The sequence below is a fragment of the Terrapene carolina genome, unplaced genomic scaffold (assembly GCF_002925995.2).
Source record: "Terrapene carolina triunguis isolate 2854851 unplaced genomic scaffold, T_m_triunguis-2.0 Scaffold67, whole genome shotgun sequence".
Classification (NCBI taxonomy): Eukaryota; Metazoa; Chordata; order Testudines; family Emydidae; genus Terrapene; species Terrapene triunguis.
In genome coordinates, this window is record NW_020664418.1 from 18604789 (window position 1) to 18624214 (window position 19426).

At 39.7% G+C, this 19426-nt stretch overlaps 1 protein-coding gene across 2 annotated transcripts in view; it reads right to left on the reverse strand.

Moving 5' to 3' along the window:
• Positions 1–10835: 10835 nt before the first annotated feature.
• The window catches only part of RAB8B (RAB8B, member RAS oncogene family), a 42454-nt gene continuing 33863 nt past the window's right edge, over positions 10836–19426 (reverse strand). For both annotated transcript variants that reach the window (XM_024208686.3, XM_024208687.3), the window contains exons 7-8: positions 16653–16703; positions 10836–14945 (exon numbers count right to left, since the gene is read on the reverse strand). In XM_024208686.3, the coding sequence (XP_024064454.1) occupies positions 14853–14945; positions 16653–16703 (144 nt within the window). In that variant the 3' untranslated portion in view covers positions 10836–14852. The remainder of the gene's footprint in view (positions 14946–16652; positions 16704–19426) is intronic.

A 19426-nucleotide genomic window follows, 5' to 3' on the forward strand; every position in this document is an offset into this window, starting at 1 on the left:
TTCAAAAACCAGTCGGAGAACACTTCAACCTCCCTAGTCATTCGCTTACAGACCTCAATGTCGCAATACTCCAACAAAAAAACTTCAAAAACAGACTCCAATGAGAAACTGCAGAATTGGAATTAATTTGCAAACTGGACACCATTAAATTAGGCTTGAATAAAGACTGGGAGTGGATGGGTCATTACACAAAGTAAAACCTATTTCCCCATGCTAATTTCTCTCCAATCCCCCCCGTTACTCACACCTTCTTGTCAACTTCTGGAAATGGGCCAGCTTGATCATCACTACAAAAGTTTTTTTTCTCCTGCTGATAATAGCCCACCTTAACTGATTACTCTCGTTATAGTTAGTATGGCAACACCCATTTTTTCATGTCCTCTGTGTATATATATATTTTCCTACTGTATTTTCCACTGCATGCATCCGATGAAGTGGGCTTTAGCCCATGAAAGCTTATGCTCAAATAAATGTGTTAGTCTCTCAGGTGCCACAAGTACTCCTGTTCTTTTTCTGACACAGACTAACACGGCTACCACTCTGAAATACAGAGAGAGAAAACTTTAAGTGACCAGAGTAGTTGATTACATCCCACTTAAAGCCATATGCTAAGGAAATCTATGAAACTAGTTTCATAAAGAGCCAGCTAGAAAAGAACGGTACATTTTAATGCAACTGGGATTCACTAAGTTTTAACATAAGCATATTATGGTAATTCTACATTTATTATGCTTGGAGGAGTTCCTGTATGTGTACAGTCATCTCTGGCAATTTAACACTGATGTGTCCTTCACTGAGAATATGCCAAATGTTTTTTTAGAAAGGAAATTAATATGTAGCGTATCATAGTAGAAGGTTGAAAAGTAAACTCTACATATAGTATAAAGCGGTAACTTTTAGTGGTTGCGATTCCATGTTCCTTCACTAACCTATACAGCTTGCTAGTAGATAAAACAACTTTATTCAAACTGGCCTTCTAAAAGAGCTCCATTTATTTTTGTGGTGTCTTGATGATAGTTATTCATTATGGTATAAATAGTGTTTAGAAAGTGAATGTCAACACTGTATACAAGATCCCTACAAAGTATTTTAGAGTTTTTAAACCACAGTAGGAAAATAAATAAAGGGGGGGGAGAAAGAGGGCTTTACAAAAAGTTTATCCGATTATAAAAACTGGAGAGTTTTCACATAAGAAGTTACCCTGTGCAGTAATGATGTTTCTTCGAGATGTGTCCCCCGATGGGTGCTCCACGGTTGGTGTGTCTGTGTCCCTGCGCTGCTGATTGGAGAACTTTGGTCAGTCTGTACTGACCATTAATGAACACACTGCTCCCGCCTGTCATGAGGCTAGCCAGCACCCACAGGCAATCCCTCCTCAGTTCCTTCTCTACTGCAGAGTCAACTACTAGAACTCCAAAGTAGAGGGGTCCTGGAGCACCCATAGGGACACATCTCGAATAACCATTGTCACTGCACAAGGTGAGTAACTTCTTTTTCTTCAAATAGTGTCCCTATGGGTGCATCCCTGTAGGTGACTCCTGAGCAGTGCCCACCACTGGAGGCTGGGGCTTCAGAGTAAAATCTGTTATAGATGATAGCACCAACTCCAAATCTGGCATCTACAGCCAAGTTCCTGAGGCAGATGACCAGATAGCTGCTCTGCAGATTTCTGATATAGGGATATCCTTGGAGAAGGCGATGGAAAGGAGACCAATCTCGTAGAGTGCATACATATTGAAGACAGGTGTGCTACATTATGCATCTGGTAACAGAGCTTGACACAGTTTGAGACCCATTTGGAGAGCCTTTGAGCTGAAATCGCTATACCTTTGGATCTATCTGCAATGGAGAGAAAGAGAGTCTTGTGATTTTCTGTATCAGAGGGGTAGCTGTGTTAGTCTGAATCTGTAAAAAGCACAGAGGGTCCTGTGGCATCTTTAAGACTAAGACTAACAAAGTATTGGGAGCATAAGCTTTCGTGGGTAAGAACCTCACTTCTTCAGGTTCTTACCCATGAAAGCTTATGCTCCCAATACTTCTGTTAGTCTTAGTCTTAAAGATGCCACAGGACCCTCTGTTGCTTTTTGTGATTTTCTGAAAGTGCTTATTCTGTCCAAATAGAAGGTCAAGGCTCTCCTCACACTGAGTGTATGGAGGATTGCTTCTCTGTTATCCTGATGAGGTTTAGGATAAAAGGTTGGAAGTTGAATAAGTGGATTTATATGAAAAGCGGAAGTCACTTTGGGAGTGAACTTCAGACGTGGTCTAAAAAAGTGACGTTGTTGGAGAAGAACACAGTGAAGGCAGGGGATGTGCCATCAGAGCTGCTATCTCCCCTACGTTTCTTGCTGAGGTAATGGCGATCAGGAATGCTGTCTTTATTGAAAGGTGAGTTAATGAACAAGTGGCCATAGGTGCAAATGGTGGTCTAGTCAGTCCTTTTAACACCAGGTTGAGATCCCACTGAGGAGCGTGAAGTCTGGATTGGGGAAAGAGGTTTGTTAGGTCTTTGAGAAACCTCTTCATGGTCAGATGATAAAAAAATTGAGTATCCTTCTACCTGCTGGTGGAAGGTTGCAATTGCTGCTATGTGAACCTTTACTGAGCTGAGCAACTCGATTTCTTTAGAGTCAACAGATAGTTCAGGAGCATCGGTAGGGTGGCTGCATTCGGGTTGATGCCTTTGGGCTAACACCAGATTTGATCTCTTTTCCATTTTTGTAGGTAGGTACGATGAGTAGCTCCTTTCCTACTGTGTAACAACACCTCATGGACCACCTCAGAGCACGATGTCTTTATGTGCTGGAACCATGAAAGAGCCAGATATCTGAGTAGCAGAATTTGCAGGTTGGAATGGAGAGTGCACCCCTCGTTCTGTGATAGCAGGTACTGAGTGGTTGGAAGAGTTATCGTTGGACAGAGTGTTAGCTATGACAGGTAAGGGTACCGTATCTGCCTGGGCCAGGTGGGAGCAAATCAGTATGATGTTTGCTTTCTCTCTTTTCACTTTCAACAGGACTTTCAGAATTAGAGGGAAGGGGGGGAAGAAGTGTAAAGAAGACTCTTGTCCCACGGGAGGAGGAGAGTGTCCCCCATGGAGTGTTGTCCAATCCCTGGTCTGGAGCAGCAGTACTGAGGACATTTCTTGTTCTGATAAGTAGCAAAACAAGTCTACTGTCAGTGTCCCCACATTGCTGGAATATGTCATGTAGTAAAATCAAATTTATATCCCATTCATGGTTGAATGGTAACTTGGGGTTGAGATTGTCCGCTGTCTTGTTGCATACTCCCGGCAGGGAGGCTGCTGATATTAAGATATTGTGGGAAATGCACCAGTTCCATAACTTTAGTGCTTCCATGCACAGGGAATGTGATCTGGTGCCTCCCTGGTTTATGTAATACATGCAGGCCAGGCCACATTGTCAGTCATGACTTTTGCGTGTGTGTCTGATCAGCGGGGGGGAAAGAGAGCACACGCATTTGACTGTTCTGAGTTTGAGCAGGTTGATGTGAAGGCACAACTCGGATAGCAAACATTTATCTTCACTGTGAGACCATTGAGATGCACACTCCATCCTATGAGGGATGCATTGGTGGCAAGAGTAACAATGGGGGGACGATGAACAAATGGGATTCCCGTACATATGTTCACTGGATCTTTCCACCAGTCCAAGGACTGATTGACCTTGGTGGGCATCAATAATAATTTGTTTATGTGGTCTCTGTTCGGCCTGCAAACAGAACAACCAGGCTTGGAGACATCTCATGTGTAGTCTGGCACAAGCTATGACTGATGTGCCAGTGGCCATATGCCCCAAGAATTGGAGGCAGTGTCTGGCCAAAATTTGGGTGCTGATTGTACTATCTCCAACAGTGTGGAGAGGCTGAGGAACCTGTGATGTGGGAAGAGCACTTTTGCCTGGATGGAGTTGAGGTTAGCTCCTATGAATTCTAGTCTTTGTACTAGTGTTAATGTCAATTTTTGTGCGTTGATTTGTAGGCCCAGATTCAGTGTAGCCTGGGTGACTTGCTGGCTTCTGGTGAAAGAACATGCCCCAAGAAGGCAGTCATCCAGGTAAGGATAAATCATGATGCCCTGAGAGCATAAGTGGGCCGCCACTACTGAAAGGACCTTGGAGAACGACCTGGTGGCCGATGAGAGGCCAAAAAGGGAGTACTCTGTACTGATAGTGGTCTTGGTCTAGCATGAATCTGAGGTAACGCCTGTGACTCGGTATGATGGAAATTCGGAGGTTTTGGAGGTCGAGGGCCGAGAACCAATCTCCTTTCTCTAATGCTGGAATAATCATTGATAGGGTGACCATCTTGAACTTCTGTGCCTTGATATATCTGTTGAGCGCTCTGAGGTCCAGTGTGGGTCTCCCTTTTTCTTTGGTATTAGAAAAGTAGTGAGAGTAGAAGCGTTAGTCTCTAAGATGTGCGGGCACAGGCTCTAAGGCTCCTACGCTGAGCCTGTCCATGACTTCTACTATATACCCCGACTAAATCTTGGAGGGGGGGGGGTGGCTCGGGGGTGCCTGTGGGAGCGGCCCAGGGGAGCGCAGCCCAGTAGCCCTCCTGATGTAGCAGACTCTCATGAGAAGGGTCCCTGAAGAGGAACAGGGAAGAGTGTTTGGGAGAAGGGAGGGAGGAGAAATGGATGATGTATCCATCCTGGATGATCTCCAGCACCCACTTGTCAGAGGTTATCTGTTCCCAGGTGCTGCAGAATTGGGTAAGACTATCTCCGAAGAGATGGGTGGGGTTTTCCAGCATGAGATGGCAAGGAGAATGTTCTACAGGCACCCGACCAACCCATCAAAAACTACTGTTTCGAGGTGGAGGGCTGAGAGGAAGTTGGCGGGGATCCTGACTGCTTTCATCTGGGGAACCTAGGCTTCTTCCTCTGTAGCTCATAAGATCTATGCGACAAGTATGGAGATGTGCATTGTGATGTACTTTCTTTTGTAGGCAGGAGTATAGATCTTGAGGGATTGAAGAGTTGCCCTACAATCCTTCAACGTGTGAAAGGATGCATCAGTCTTCTCAGCAAATAACTTCGTCCCTTCAAAAGGAAGGTCTTCCACTGTAATTTGGACCTCTTTAGGGAAGCTGGATAAATGAAGCCAGGAAGCCCATCTAATCATTATGGCCGTGGAAATCAAGCATGCCGCTGTGTCATCTGCATCTAGCGTGGACTGAAAGGATGTTTTAGCCACCAGTTGGCCCTTGTTGACAATGGCCTTGAATTGATCCTTGTGAAAAATCAGGAATTTGCTCAATAAAAGGTGCTGTCAGTACCGATGGACCCGAGGAACATTTTGGCTCACTACAGGGACTAACAGACCTTTTATTAGTGGCTTGTCTCCCTGGGCTCACCGCCCTTCAAAGTAGAGGGTTGTGGTGAGGGTTCTTGTCGGGACTCCAGCAGTTGAAGGGCTGACTCTAGGAGTAGGATTTTGAATCCTAGCGCTCTGTCTTTCCTGGATCTGGGCTTCAGTTGCTGATGCAAGGCACACTTTTGTGAAATGTACTCTCCCAGGCAGCGAACACACTGCAAGTGTCAAGCAGTCACTGGGATAGATTCCTTGCAACGAAGCACTTTTTGAAGCTGAGCATACTCTTGTCCGGGGGGGGGGGGGGGGGGGAGAAATCACCCCCAACAGGGTTGGTGGAAGACAAACCCTTTCTTTTTTCCAGGCACAGCCAAATAAAAATACAAATGAAGTAACAAAGAAAAAGCTTCAAGAGAAGCTAAAATTAACTATTCTAAAAAGAGTTACTCTACGGACAGCTATAACTCTGTCTCTAGCCAGGGCCGATTCAGAAGGAACTAAGGAGGGATTGTCTGCATGCGCTGGCTAGTCTCGTGGCAGGCGGGGAGCAGCACATGTGCAGGCAGGACAGACTGCTACCAAAGGTCTCTGATCAGCGGCACGGGGATGCAAACACACCTACAGTGGAGCATCCATAGGGACACTACTCAAAGACGTCATCTTTTTTGGGACAGATGAGGCACTATATTGAAACTAATTTTACCCAAATAAAGATGAGAATTTACACAAATTTTAATAAAAGCACCATTTTCTTTAAATGAAGGGTAAAAGTTTCTATTGGAGATGGAGGGAAGAGACTAGAATAATTGAATATACACAAAATAAGATGCTGTTGTAGGGGGAAAATGAACAATTATTATATCTCCAAGACTTGAGATAAAGGGCTCAATTATCAGACATGCTGAGTATCAAAAACCAGTTCAAATCAGGAGGTGCAAGTTATCAGCACATCTAAAAAACCTGGCCCCAAGTCTGCAGTTCTCTAACCAGTCTTTAGGTGATTCACAAAAAGTAATAGTGTGAACGAGCAATGGGGACAAGAAGGTGGTGGTCAATGACAGGAGCTCTTATGAAGTAGTTCTCAGAATGAAGAGGTTGGATATCTTCTTGTGTTATGCTATGCCAAAGGACATATAGAAGGAAGATTTTAGCAATTGTTTAGGCACTAGTTGCATTCAATGGTAAAGATGTAGTAGTGATATGTATTAGCACTGTGTCCAAGTGAGAATCAAACTGGGAGGCAGGGTGGATAAAAATCAATGATAAAATGCTTTGAGGAAAAAAAACCTATCTAAAGATAAAGATACATTATAGCTCAAAGATATCTCATCATGGAATAGGGATTATAAATTCTAATTCTATAGTATGAGACAATATATTCATGTAATGTTTAAGAAAAGTTGTGTAAATGAGTTCTGATAGTTCATGGATTAGGGACCCAATCTTATGGGGTTCCAGAGGCTTCTGTATAATTATTTAGGTTAATCTTTGGGACTCAGTGCTTAGTCTAGAAGATACCATCAGAGATGCTTAATTTTGCAATTCTCAAATTGTGGATGTGTATCTCCCGAGTAACATGCTTGTTAACAGCAAAAGTGTTTTTAAATAAATTATATATATATATAGACGTGAGAAATAACAGACCTCAACCCTATTGTCCCTCTGCAAATTTGTGTACTCAGTCAATCTTTTACCTCTCTCTAACAGTGCAAAGTTTCAAAAAGTTCAATGACTAGACTATTGTTTGGGGCGGAATAGAGCTGGACAAGGAGAAGAAGTCTGGAGATAAATGTGAAAAGGGAGGGACAGGGAAATAGCTGTTTTGTTGCTGACACTGAGATTTGGAAGGAACTGAGTGAGATCTTAAAAAGAGAAATATGCAATGACGGAGTTAAATTACAAGCATTAAAAACCAAATGGGACAAGCACTATCTTCGGCTCATTTTCTTGCAAATATTCTCAATACTAGGTACCAGGTGTGACGGTCGGTGCCCCCCATAAGGCTTTATGGAAATATTCTTATGTGTATGTATATAACGTAACTAGAATGTGTTTTATGCTGCATATGCCATGTAACATATCTCTGTAAAGGTTATGATCTACTGAACCTATTAATCCTATTTGTATGCATGTATCATTTTTGTATTTAAAGTTATAAATATTGGCTGCATACTTGTTTGATTCTAAGTAGGCTGTAGTGAAGCAGTTGGTCAGCTTCCTGAGAAAAGACTATTCTCAGTAAGTGCCCACTCAAGAAACACTTAAGCCAACAATGAACTTAGAGACACCAATCCACATCTAGGCTTTCCTAGGAATGTGGCTTGGCTGGTAAGGAACTCAGTCATGCATGGGGATGTGACTTGCCCAGGTGACTCCAACACTCCATTTTGTAGCTGGACTTTGCATAGGAGAGAGGAGGGGGTCTCCACCCACAAGAGAAAGTCTATTTAAGGCAGGGGAGACCACTCCATTTGGTCTTCAGCTGGCTAAAGAGAGAGCCTCTCCACCCCCAAAGATACCTGAAAGAAACTGGAACAAAGGACAGCGACTGCAAGGGGTGTGAGTGATTGCTGGACCCAGACTAACAGATTAGTCTGTAAAAGGAAGCATTCTGGAACTGGTGAGGATCTTATCTGTATTCAGTTTGATTAGACATAGATTTGCACATTTTATTTTATTTTGCTTGCTGACTTACTTTGTTTTGTCTTGAAACCACTTAAATCCTACTTTCTGTATTTAATAAAATTACTTTTTACTTATTAATTAACCCAGAGTATGTGTTAAAACCTGGGTGGGCAAACAGCTGTGCATATCTCTATCAGTGTTATAGAGGGCGAACAATTTATGAGTTTACCCTGTACAAGCTTTATACAGGGTAAAATGGATTTATTTGGGTTTAGACCCCATTGGGAGTTCGGCATCTGAGTGTTAAAGTCAAGAACGCTTCTGTTAGCTGCTTTCACGTAAGCCTACAGCTGTTAGGGGATGTGATTCAGACCTGGGTCTGGGTTTGCAGCAGGCTAGCGAATCTGGCTCAAACCAGGCAGGGCACTGAAGTCCTAAGCTGACAAGGCAGGAAAACCGGGGCAGAAGCAGTCTTGGCACATCAGGCGACGGCTCCCAAGGGGGGTTCTGTGATCTAACCCGTTACATCAGGGTCAAGCCTTAACTGCTGAAGAAGAGGAGTTGGCTATGATATGGACATCCAGCAATCATCCCTCCATGATGCCAACTATAATAAACTTCTGAAATAAGAGTGAACCATTCAAGAAATATATGTTTGATGATGTTTTAAAGAAAGTCACACCAGTGAATTGGTGGCAGTCACTTAAGCACTTGGATTCAGAGACTGTTGAAGTGATAATCTCACTTTTAACAGCAGTAACTTCTTCTGCCGGTGTAGCAAGAATATTTTCTTCCTGTGGACTAATTCATTCCAAATTGAGAAATCCTATGGGACCTGAAAAAGCAGGAAAGCTTGTTTTTCTTTTCCAGATTATGAACAAACAGGAAAATGAAGGTGAAGACGACTGTTAGCTGCAGAAGCCAATATTTTAAGTTTCTCATGTTGACCTGGCTGTCATAGTCCATTTAATTTTTGTTTTTTTTAAATATTTCATTTAACTGTTTTAGTTAAACAATTTTAAGAAAAAAAACCACCCTGATTTTAAAAAACTTCAATTTTTAACTAAATGCAAAAATTCATATGCTTGTTTTGTTAAAATATTTTATGTTTGCAATTGAAGAAATAATCCAGAATACATAATGTTGTTTTAGTTAAATAAAACAATTTACATGTCTGTCTGGTGATGTTCTCCTCCTAATACAGCATGGCAAGAAAATCCTCCAAATATTAATGATTAACCTGTGGAATTGGAGATATTTATGAAGTCATTGGGAGGTGAACTATCTGCTTCAATTACTTTTGGCAAATGAAATAACCAATCATTCATTTTCTGATATAGCTGTAAAACTAATCTGAAAAGTTTCAAAATAAATCACTTTAAAAATGTAGTGTACCTTCTAAAAATGAAACCAACATCTATCTCTGAGTTGTGGAGAATGTGTCTTAAGGTTATAACAACCAAGAAGAACGCACTTTTATGTACAAATCCATGATTAAATCAAGTCTTCCTGAGTGATTGAAATCATGATTTCAATCACTAAACTGATTTACCGTATATACTCATTCATAAGCTGAATATTTTTGGTAAAAACGTGACGCATCAAAGAGCAGGGGTTGGCTTATAAACGGGTCTACACCAAAATTTGATGATTTTTAACTCTATGGAATCATTGAATTGAATTTCAAACCGTGGCCACTGGGAGCTGAGGGGCTCCGTGCCTGTGAACGCTCCAGGTAAACAAGATGTCCAGGCCCGCTAGAGGCTTACCTTAACGGGCCAGGAGCCAAAGTTTGCCAACCCCTGAAATATAGGGTCGGCTTATGAAAGGTCATTCAGTTTTTGCTATTTTTACCTAACCATCTTATCTTGGGGGGTTGGCTTATAAACAAACGGGCTAATGAACGAGTATATACGGTAAATCAAATCCACCCTGCTGGGAGGCAGAAAAGTTAGATAAGTGGGTATGTTATGAGGCCATTGGCAGACTCTGAATTCAGTAGAGGTTTTAAGTTTGGAGACCAGAAGTAACGGTGATGACTTCTGGGGAAGATAGTTTTAAAATAAAGGATACTGATATTATAGAAAAGTGTTAAGACAAGATGTCTTTTGTTTGTTCATTTTCCCATTTTGATGCAATAGATTCAATCCTTTCCCAAATAGTCCCTGTTTAAAATTACAAGTGCATTGCTTAGATATGGGTGAAAAAGTTAACTGTATTAATTGCCAAGTTTGGTACTGCTAGTAATGCAATTGTTAGCAATTACTTTTGTCAGACACCTCAATACTCATTTAGCATTTGAATTAGCCTGGGCAGTCCTAGTATTTGCTGGGGGCAGTCAATTGTATGTGCCTCAGAATGCCAAAGTCTATTGGAGAATGAAAGACTCCTCCCCCCCCCCCCCCATAAGCTTATTTAATCACAGATGTTAGAGATTGACTAGATGGCCCAATACTTTCCACTTCTTCCCCACCCCACTTGTCTCTCTGGTAATGCAGGATTGCACCCCACTTTACATCTACTAGTGTTTGTCTAGTCTTGCTTTCAACACATGCTTTGGGAGAGTATTCCCACTCCTTAACACGTATCTTTAAGATATTCAAGTGTTCCCTCCTAGTAATCACCTTAAAACTTCCCCTTGTTCTGATGCAGAAGGAATTAGTATATAGGGATAGAAGTTCTTGAAGAAGCTACTCCCAAAAGAGTCAATTTCAGAAGCAAGCAAGCAAGCTATTCAGGAAGTTTATTGAAGTTAAACAAAACCTCAGGCATGAGTTATGTTGGACCCTCCCCAACATAATCATGTGTTAGAATAGAGTGGAAATGCAACTTGCATAAGATTGATTACATGGAGTTACTTCATAGAAGAAGCTGAATATTTTTCATTACGTAATTTTATTTGAGATGCACATTATTGTAAAAAAAGTTCACATGGAATAATAAAACCATTCTTTTTTAACACAGTATCAGTACACAATTAATGATTAAGTTTACAAGTTAACATGACAAGTTCACTTTATCTGCAGGATTTTCACATTACGCCTTTGGAGCAGTGATAAAATGTGCTTAAACACACACATGGTAGAACAATTCTATTTGAAAATTAAGCATTTTCTTTAGGGCCGTGCTTTTTAGTCTGAATTTAGTAACTGTATATTGCATTAAAATAATTGTAATCCCAAGTAAAAGTGTCATTTGCAAAATATATGTTTATAAGGCCATAGGAATGCACTAACACAATTAAATTCACTGGAAACAAAGAAAAAGTGAGAAGTCCTGCCTTTACATGGCATTTTGAAATACAAAGTATATTAATAAGAGTAATGTGGCACAAGCAGCTTGGGGGCAGTAGAGGGAAGGAGCCAGTATCTGTAGCTTGTTCTTAAACTTTAACATGGCAAATTTCACTTGATTACATAATCAGATGATCGATGCATTGCCACAAATTAGCAACACATTTATGCATGTTATATACTACTGATGTATCTTCCAAGTTGTTACCCACCAAGAGTTCTTCTCAGAATTTCCCTCCCCCCACCCCCTCAAAAATACACCCCCTCCACTTTTGGCTTGTGAAAATAATGTGATTTCACTTGACAAACAAAAGACAAAGAGGAAATGCACTTGTGACAGGAAATACCCCATTTATAAAACTGCACTTTTCAAAAACCTTGACTAGTACTGTAGAAACCCCCACATTCAATAAAGGTAAATTGCATTACATTTAATATGTGGTTTCGAAGTTTTAACATTAATTAAACTTCAAGAGATTGAATAACTAAACCTAAATCAAGTATTCTATGTCTTCTCAACAAGAACTAAGCATTTTATGTGCATGTTTTGCTGATCACAGGATTGAAAGCTATAGAAAAAGAAGCATTGAGACCATATATTTTCAGGTTCTATTTTCTCACCATTTATAAAAAAAACAGAACACACTGCACAAACTGGGAGGGAAGAAGAGAATTGTGGGGGGAAAAACCCCAACTTGATAGCAAGTAGCTTCTATTCCTAACAAAACCCAAAGAAATGCCTGCCTTTCCTTAAAGACTAATGGAGGTCTTTAGAGCAAGGCAGGCTGCACATTTTCTGCTTTGTATAATGAATAATAATTGGATCACTTTTGTTTTAATGGATATTAGAATATTAGTCAACTGAGGTATAGTTAAAGAGTCTTTCAAAATTAAGATTATAGTCTTGAGTAAAGTTACAACAAAAAAGACTGCACAAAACAATCATACTGGTATTCGGAAAACCTGCAGCACCCAGCAACTGATGCTCAGATATAACAGTTATTATTTGTCTGCTTGCCTAAAGCAAAATATAGCTAGAAAAAGTTCCCAGTGAAACATAATCAGCTGATTTACATGCTAAAATACAGCACATTTTTCAATGTCTGACAACAGACTGTATGAGTAAAGAGGTCTATGTTGACCATTATCAAAAGTTAATATACTGATAAAGTGCGGCCCTTCAACCACTTAATACTGCTGCAAAAAAAATCTGTTTTACCTTATCCATAAGACCATAATGTTTTCACATGAAACTGGATTTCTTCAGTTTCAGCAGGGGACAGACAAAATTATCTGTCACTAAGTCCTTCTACAAATAGAGAAAGATGAGCATTATATGAACATTAAGCAAAGTGAAATATTTACTGTATCATTTTATCATGCATAAAGTGAATTTCCTATGGTCTTACCTCAAATTTATGTACAGTTTAGCATAGCTAAATGTAAGAAAATAGCAAGGATTTTTTTCTTTTTTTCTTTTTAATACAACAGAGCAGATACCCCAATTTGCTGCTGCGTCAAGAAGCACTTTATAGACTCTCACTTACAGGCTCTTTCAAAAGGAAGTTCATGGAGACTAATCTTGTTTATACACAGAACCAAATAGAAAGAAGACAGAGGAAATACAACATAAGCAAAGCATTTTGTAAAAGTTGCCAACCACAGAACATGTCAGTTTTGGTTTGCAGACAACCCCAAGATACAAATCTATGTGTTAGGACACCAAATAAGTCAGAGGTAAATTACTGAAAATTAACAACATTCATAACTGAAGTCATAACAGTTGCTGTATAGAAAGCACTTTGTTATCATACAGAAAACTTAACTGCATTAGCCTGTCCCAGAAAAATGCAAAGTGTAGGCCAGAGCAGCTAGGGTTGTTTTTGTTTTGAACATTCTTGCTACCTCAAATATTCTTACTAGTTCAGTAAGAATAGGAGATTGTGATTCACAATCTAATTACAAGGATCACTTTAACTGTAATTAAGTAGCGGTGTGGGGAGAATGTGTAGAAAGCCACTGAATTAGTTTCAAAATATTTGAGAGACCCCAAGATGACAAATTCAATACCAGACATCCCAAACTGAAGCAGAGTGAAACATTAACATATTAACCAGTGGATTGGTTGTTACCACAAAGTTAAGTGACTGTAGTGAAACAAGCAGACATGTCAGAAAAGTTAGCAGTTTGTCAACAAGACAATCCATCTGCACCTTATAACCAAAGTGGTGGACTCTGTTAAATTTGTAGTTAAAGCTAACAATGGTCAAGTTTGACACAACAAACTAAAGCACCAATTTTAATCATTCATGGAGAGAGATCTTTGAAAAACAAATAAGCAAGTGATAAAATACATAAACTAGGTTGCAGGTGTTCAGAGAAGTGAGAAAGGCAATTAAGTTTCAACTTGGCTTGTAGCAGCCTAAATCACTGCACCAGTTTCTGATGATTAACTTCTATAATTGCCTGTGCAGACTGAAGGCTTTACATATTCAGTATCAGCTGCATAATACTGCATTATAAGCCTTGGTGTGCCATTTTCTTTACTGATGGGACTTAACTATAGTGACTACACAGGAAGCTAGGGTCAAGGTTTAGAGGTGTGAAGCAAACATCCTCAGCATCACTAATTACTCTTCATACACTGGAGAACAGAATCCAGGAGTTTTGTATACCCTCATTCAGCTTAGCTACCACAAGTCACTTAAGTGATAGCTAGGATGCCCACCTGTGTTATGTTGAAAATTTCAACTCAAGTGTCATCAGAAACAAGAACAAAAAAGGAGCAGATGAGTTGGGCTAACAGAAGAAAACTAGGTGAAAAATGAATGACCACTGGGGTTCATTCACATGCTTTAAGGGTGCATTCAACAAATGAGACAAAAACTACATCTATTTAGAAGACAACTCTGCTCTAAAAAGATTCTCTTAAGTTTGGTAAAAACCAGTAAAAAAGAAACATCCTACATTCAGAATACAAGACGCAGTAGTTTCTGTATGAACGGATTTGTGCATTTGTGAGAAAAACTGAATAAAAACCTATACAAGTTCTTAAATGCCAATTTGTTTTAATAAGCCCCATTATGTTAAACATATCCATATGGCAGACATGATCACGTGTGTAGAGCAAAGACTACTGGAGATGTGATTTAATCTATTCCTTCTGGCTTTTTAAAATACATTTGTAAAAAGAATGCACAAATCTGTTAAAGAACTTACTTACAGGACAATAAACTGTGCAAACACAGGTGTTAGATTGTGCGGTAACAGGCAATAAAAAGGCTAATATGTATGTGCAAAGTTAAAAGAAATGTAGCAGCTTTTGCAACAGACATTAAAACAGAAAGTAATGAAGAAAATTAAGTCCTGCATTTGTGTGTCTCCACTTCATTGCTTCCACATTTGAGAAAAAGGAGCCTGACAGGTCGATGGACTTAGTGAGCAAAATCCACTTGGTATTTTGTTTAACGCAGTCAACGTTCATTGAAGCTCTCAGCAGCAGCTTGGTGGTATTATTTCTGAGGCTTTGTGACCCTGTGCTTTCAAAGAAGCAGAAAAGGTTCTTCTAAGTATGCTGCAGTCTATCATTAGGAGTTCATCAAAGTAGCGTGCATCGAAAGAAGCTGCTCTTCTTCGATCGATTTTCAGTTATTTTCACTGGCCCACCAGCCCCTGGTGAACTGTTGTCATTCTGAAAAAACAAAGCAACTATGTTATGAATGGAGAAAAGCAACCTCAGCATTCCCCTTTCTCCTTCACTCCCCAGCCTCCAAAGCATAAGTGAAATATTTGTAAGCAGAGGGGCAGTTTTACTGGGTAATTGACAATTAATCTCTTGGGAGCTGGATAGTTTGGAAACTCAAATTACCACATTATTAATGCATCCATATGGAAATCCCAGCCTGAAAGAATAGCCAACTGAGTTCGTAAGACAGTTTAGTGGGGTAAGGACCACCTTTATGATTTATGAGAAACCTGCAGCACAATTTTAGGATTTTTAAAGTCTAAGTGTTCACTTTGTGTTCTAAGATTTATAAATATAAATTCAACAAGTACTATGCACCTCTTAGCAGGAGATGGTTGTTTAATGGTGGGTAAAGAGCAGGGCCGGCTCCAGGCACCAGCTCAGCAAGCAGGTGCTTGGGGCGACCAACAGAGGGGGGGTGGCATGTCCGGCTCTTTGGCGGCAATTCGGTGGCAGGTCCCTCACTCCCTCTCGGAGCGAAGGACCTGCCGCCGAAGAATGAAGCAGCGACGGTAGAGCTGCCGCTGAAGTGTTGCAAATCGCGACTTTTTTTTTTTTGGGCTGCTTGGGGCAGCAAAAACCCTGGAGCCGGCCCTGGTAAAGAGATCTCCTATGTAATCTGTACACAAGATGTAGACTGCTATGGGATCCACAGAATTTATCACACAAACATTTTTTGTTCTGAAGTTTTATTTAACAAGGGAAGATATCTGAGGAACAAAGTTTGCAAAAAGGGTTTGCATAACATTAATAGGATTTGCATAGCTAAATTCTTGTCCACTCATTATTTCAATTTTCAGTATTTTGTCACTTAAGTAGTTTACCCATAAGGCTTGTCCAAATTTTTAGAAATAGGTAATGATGACTAATCATTGTTCTATGTATCTTGTCCCTCACATATAGAGAGGGCCACTTCTTACTGATCATGTAAATTTAGGGTCAATTCCCAAGCCTCTCATGTTCAAGAGTCATTAAAGCAAACTATAGCTGAAACTTTAAGGTTAAACATTTTCCATGTTAAATACCTCATTGTCAAATGCATGTAGCTTTGCAAAAAGTTTTTTTTTTTTTTAAACAAAGTTTTTCAGGCCTGAAGGTGTTCTTTATTTTTTGAAAGTGAGCAAAAGAGGGTCAGCCACTTTTGTGTATGAGAAGGAAATTGAACACTTCCTGAAGGGAAAAAAAATGCTATTTGTAAGAATAGCACCATAGTAGAAACTTGTACAATGTAAAATATTTTGCATAGTCCCCTAGTCTTAGCAACAGAAAGAGCAAATGAGTTGTATCTGAGAAATGTGTGATCATACAATAAAGACTGCTATAATGAATGCACACAAGGGGGCAGAGTGGAACCTTAACTCTGGCATTTCTCATTTACAGAAAGTTTCTGTGCAACTTTGATGTTCTCTACATAGTTTTGAAGAGAATTTAATCACAAGTGCTGAACAGTAAGAGCAGCATTGCCTGCCTTCACTTGTAATCACAAGTCTATGCAGAGACTGCTTCTTTTGCCAGTCACAAAGCTGCTGGTTAGATTACCGTAAAAACAGTGGGTTTTCCTAGAAGTATAAAACTGAAGTGTTTTAACTCTGTCCTTGTAACAGCCTGCACCATGCATAAAAGTTAATGTATTGCAAAGTAAAAGGTACAAACCATTTTTCTGTTGAGTTTTGTCATTATATCCCGTGCAAGTGTGAAGAATGCCTGAAACCAAGGAGAAGGGAACATTAGAGACAAACTAGATTGAATGGTCTAACATGTTTAGTAACAATGGTCTACAAAATATGCAATATTAAAAATTATATCAAAGGCACTAAGTGTGCAATGGATACTCTCTCATTTGGCAATAGTCATGTTTTATAATCTGGTGTTTAGGTCAGCATTCTTCACCCCATCTTCTGCTGTTGAGCAGCTCTTCTGCTGAGGCAGATCACTGCTGTACATCACACTGCTTTTCAAAGACTCCGGGCCAGAGTCCAAATTCAAACATGCAGCATGTGTCATAGTATCAAGTTTTGTGCTGTGGTTAGAATCTAGCCTTTCAGGAGCACCATTCAAGGTGGAAAAGCTCAAAAGTTAGCTTGTAACAGAAAATTCAAAGCTCCATTTTCTTTTGTCCCTGCCAATGCTTTGCGCATGGGTTCCCAGCCAACCCAGCTCCTGATCCCACAGCCAAAAACCACTTTGGCTTGTTTGTGCCATGCTATGTTTGACAGTTGGGCTAATCAGACATGGATACAAGTTGAGTGATGGTCAGAGTCTATTTTTTAAGGCAACAGAAATCCTTGATTGAGAGAACTTGAATTCTCAGGGACCAAAAGGAAAGTGGAATTTCAGGGGAGGGCTTAGAATTGGAGACAAGGTTCTCAAGGGAAGGAATGGGAGTGAGTGAAAGCATGCATTTATAAAGGAGAAAAAAATGACACCACCACAAACTGAGTTCCATACATGATTCACTTATTAACAGAATTAAGTATTGACTTCTAGAAGTTAAGTGGTTGGAAATAAGATTCAAGATTTACACATTACATTTGAGTCTGACATGTCTAGGCCAGCTATGTAATAAGGATGAGAGGAAAACATGAATTCTAAAAGTTACTCAGGCAGTTAGCTTGGAGCTCTGGCTCTTGGTGCCAATGTATTCCCTGCATTTAATTATGCAGGGTAGGAATAATGATGAAATTGCAGGATGCTCCTGACAATTAAGCAGAAAAAAAAAATACCACAGTGGGTGAACAACTGGAATAAGGGATATGCTTTTATCTAAAGTCCACTCTTTATTATCCACTATTAATATTAATGTTACTTTTATTCTCACAATTCTGCAGACCATTACAAACAGAAAAGCACTGGTATAGTGATAACCTTAAATAGGTCAAACACTATCCCCAATGCAGGACAATGAAAACAGAAATCCATTCTAGCTATAAACTATATATACACACACACTGTACCACAGATTTCTTACTTTAGTGGTATTGTAGATCAGTTGAGCTATTTTTAAAAATGCACATGTTAATTTCCACAATTGTGAACTCAATGCTTATTGAAGCCTTTTTTTTTTTTTTTTTTTTTTTTTAAATAAAGTGTACCCTCCCTTTTCATATACTTTGGAAAGCTTTTAGAACAGTGGCCTCCAGAAGAGACCATTTATCAGCTGTCCTGCCTCTTATGCTAATTTTTTACCTTCAACCAATATTAGTTTTAAAAAACACTCTAAAAAGATTGCTATATGTCATGACTGATGGCTTAAATGTACAGATCTGTTAATGACTAGACATCTTGAATGAACTGATAGCTTAATCCTCCCTAAAGAAAGCACCAAAGTAACTGCTCTTGGAGTCCTTACTAATTTTCCTCTTTTAGGTCATTTTAAGATAACTTATTTTGTGTGGGTATATATAAACACTATTGTGTGGGATTCTCCGGCAATTCAGCATTGACAGACTCAAGCTTCATTTCCTTTCCTCAGACCTTTATTGGAAGAGGATATCAGTGCTGGTGTGGTCCACTCAGTGAGTTCAGCTCATAACTCTATTTGCAACAAAATATATAGTTGTCCTGCAGGATAGCAAACATAATTTAAAAGTAGGAAAAAATTATAGCAAGTGAAGCTATATGACAGCCTGACTTACTTTGAGTTACTCTTCACTACTTAGTGAGCAGACCATCTGCTAGCCAAGATATATTTGGTCCTCTTGGCAAATGACAGGGAGAAGTTGCATATGTACAGCGTATATCTAATAGTAATATGAAATCTCTCTCTAGAAAAGAGAAAATACTAGTGTACTCTGGTAGCACCTAGAATCCAGGACCCTACTATACCCTAGTACAGTTTATACACTGTATAAACATTTGTTTCGGTCTTCACCGAGAAGTCTGAAGGAATGCCTAACATAGTGAATGCTAATGGGAAGGGGGTAGGTTTAGCAGATAAAATAAAAAAAGAACAAGTTAAAAATCACTTAGAAAAGTTAGATGCCTGCAAGTCACCAGGGCCTGATGAAATGCATCCTAGAATACTCAAGGAGCTAATAGAGGAGGTATCTGAGCCTCTAGCTATTATCTTTGGAAAATCATGGGAGACGGGAGAGATTCCAGAAGACTGGAAAAGGGCAAATATAGTGCCCATCTATAAAAAGGGAAATAAAAAACAACCCAGGAAACTACAGACCAGTTAGTTTAACTTCTGTGCCAGGGAAGATAATGGAGCAAGTAATTAAGGAAATCATCTGCAAACACTTGGAAGGTGGTAAGGTGATAGGGAACAGCCAGCATGGATTTGTAAAGAACAAATCGTGTCAAACCAATCTGATAGCTTTCTTCGATAGGATAACGAGTCTTGTGGATAAAGGAGAAGCTGTGGATGTGGTATACCTAGACTTTAGTAAGGCATTTGATACGGTCTCGCATGATATTCTTATCGA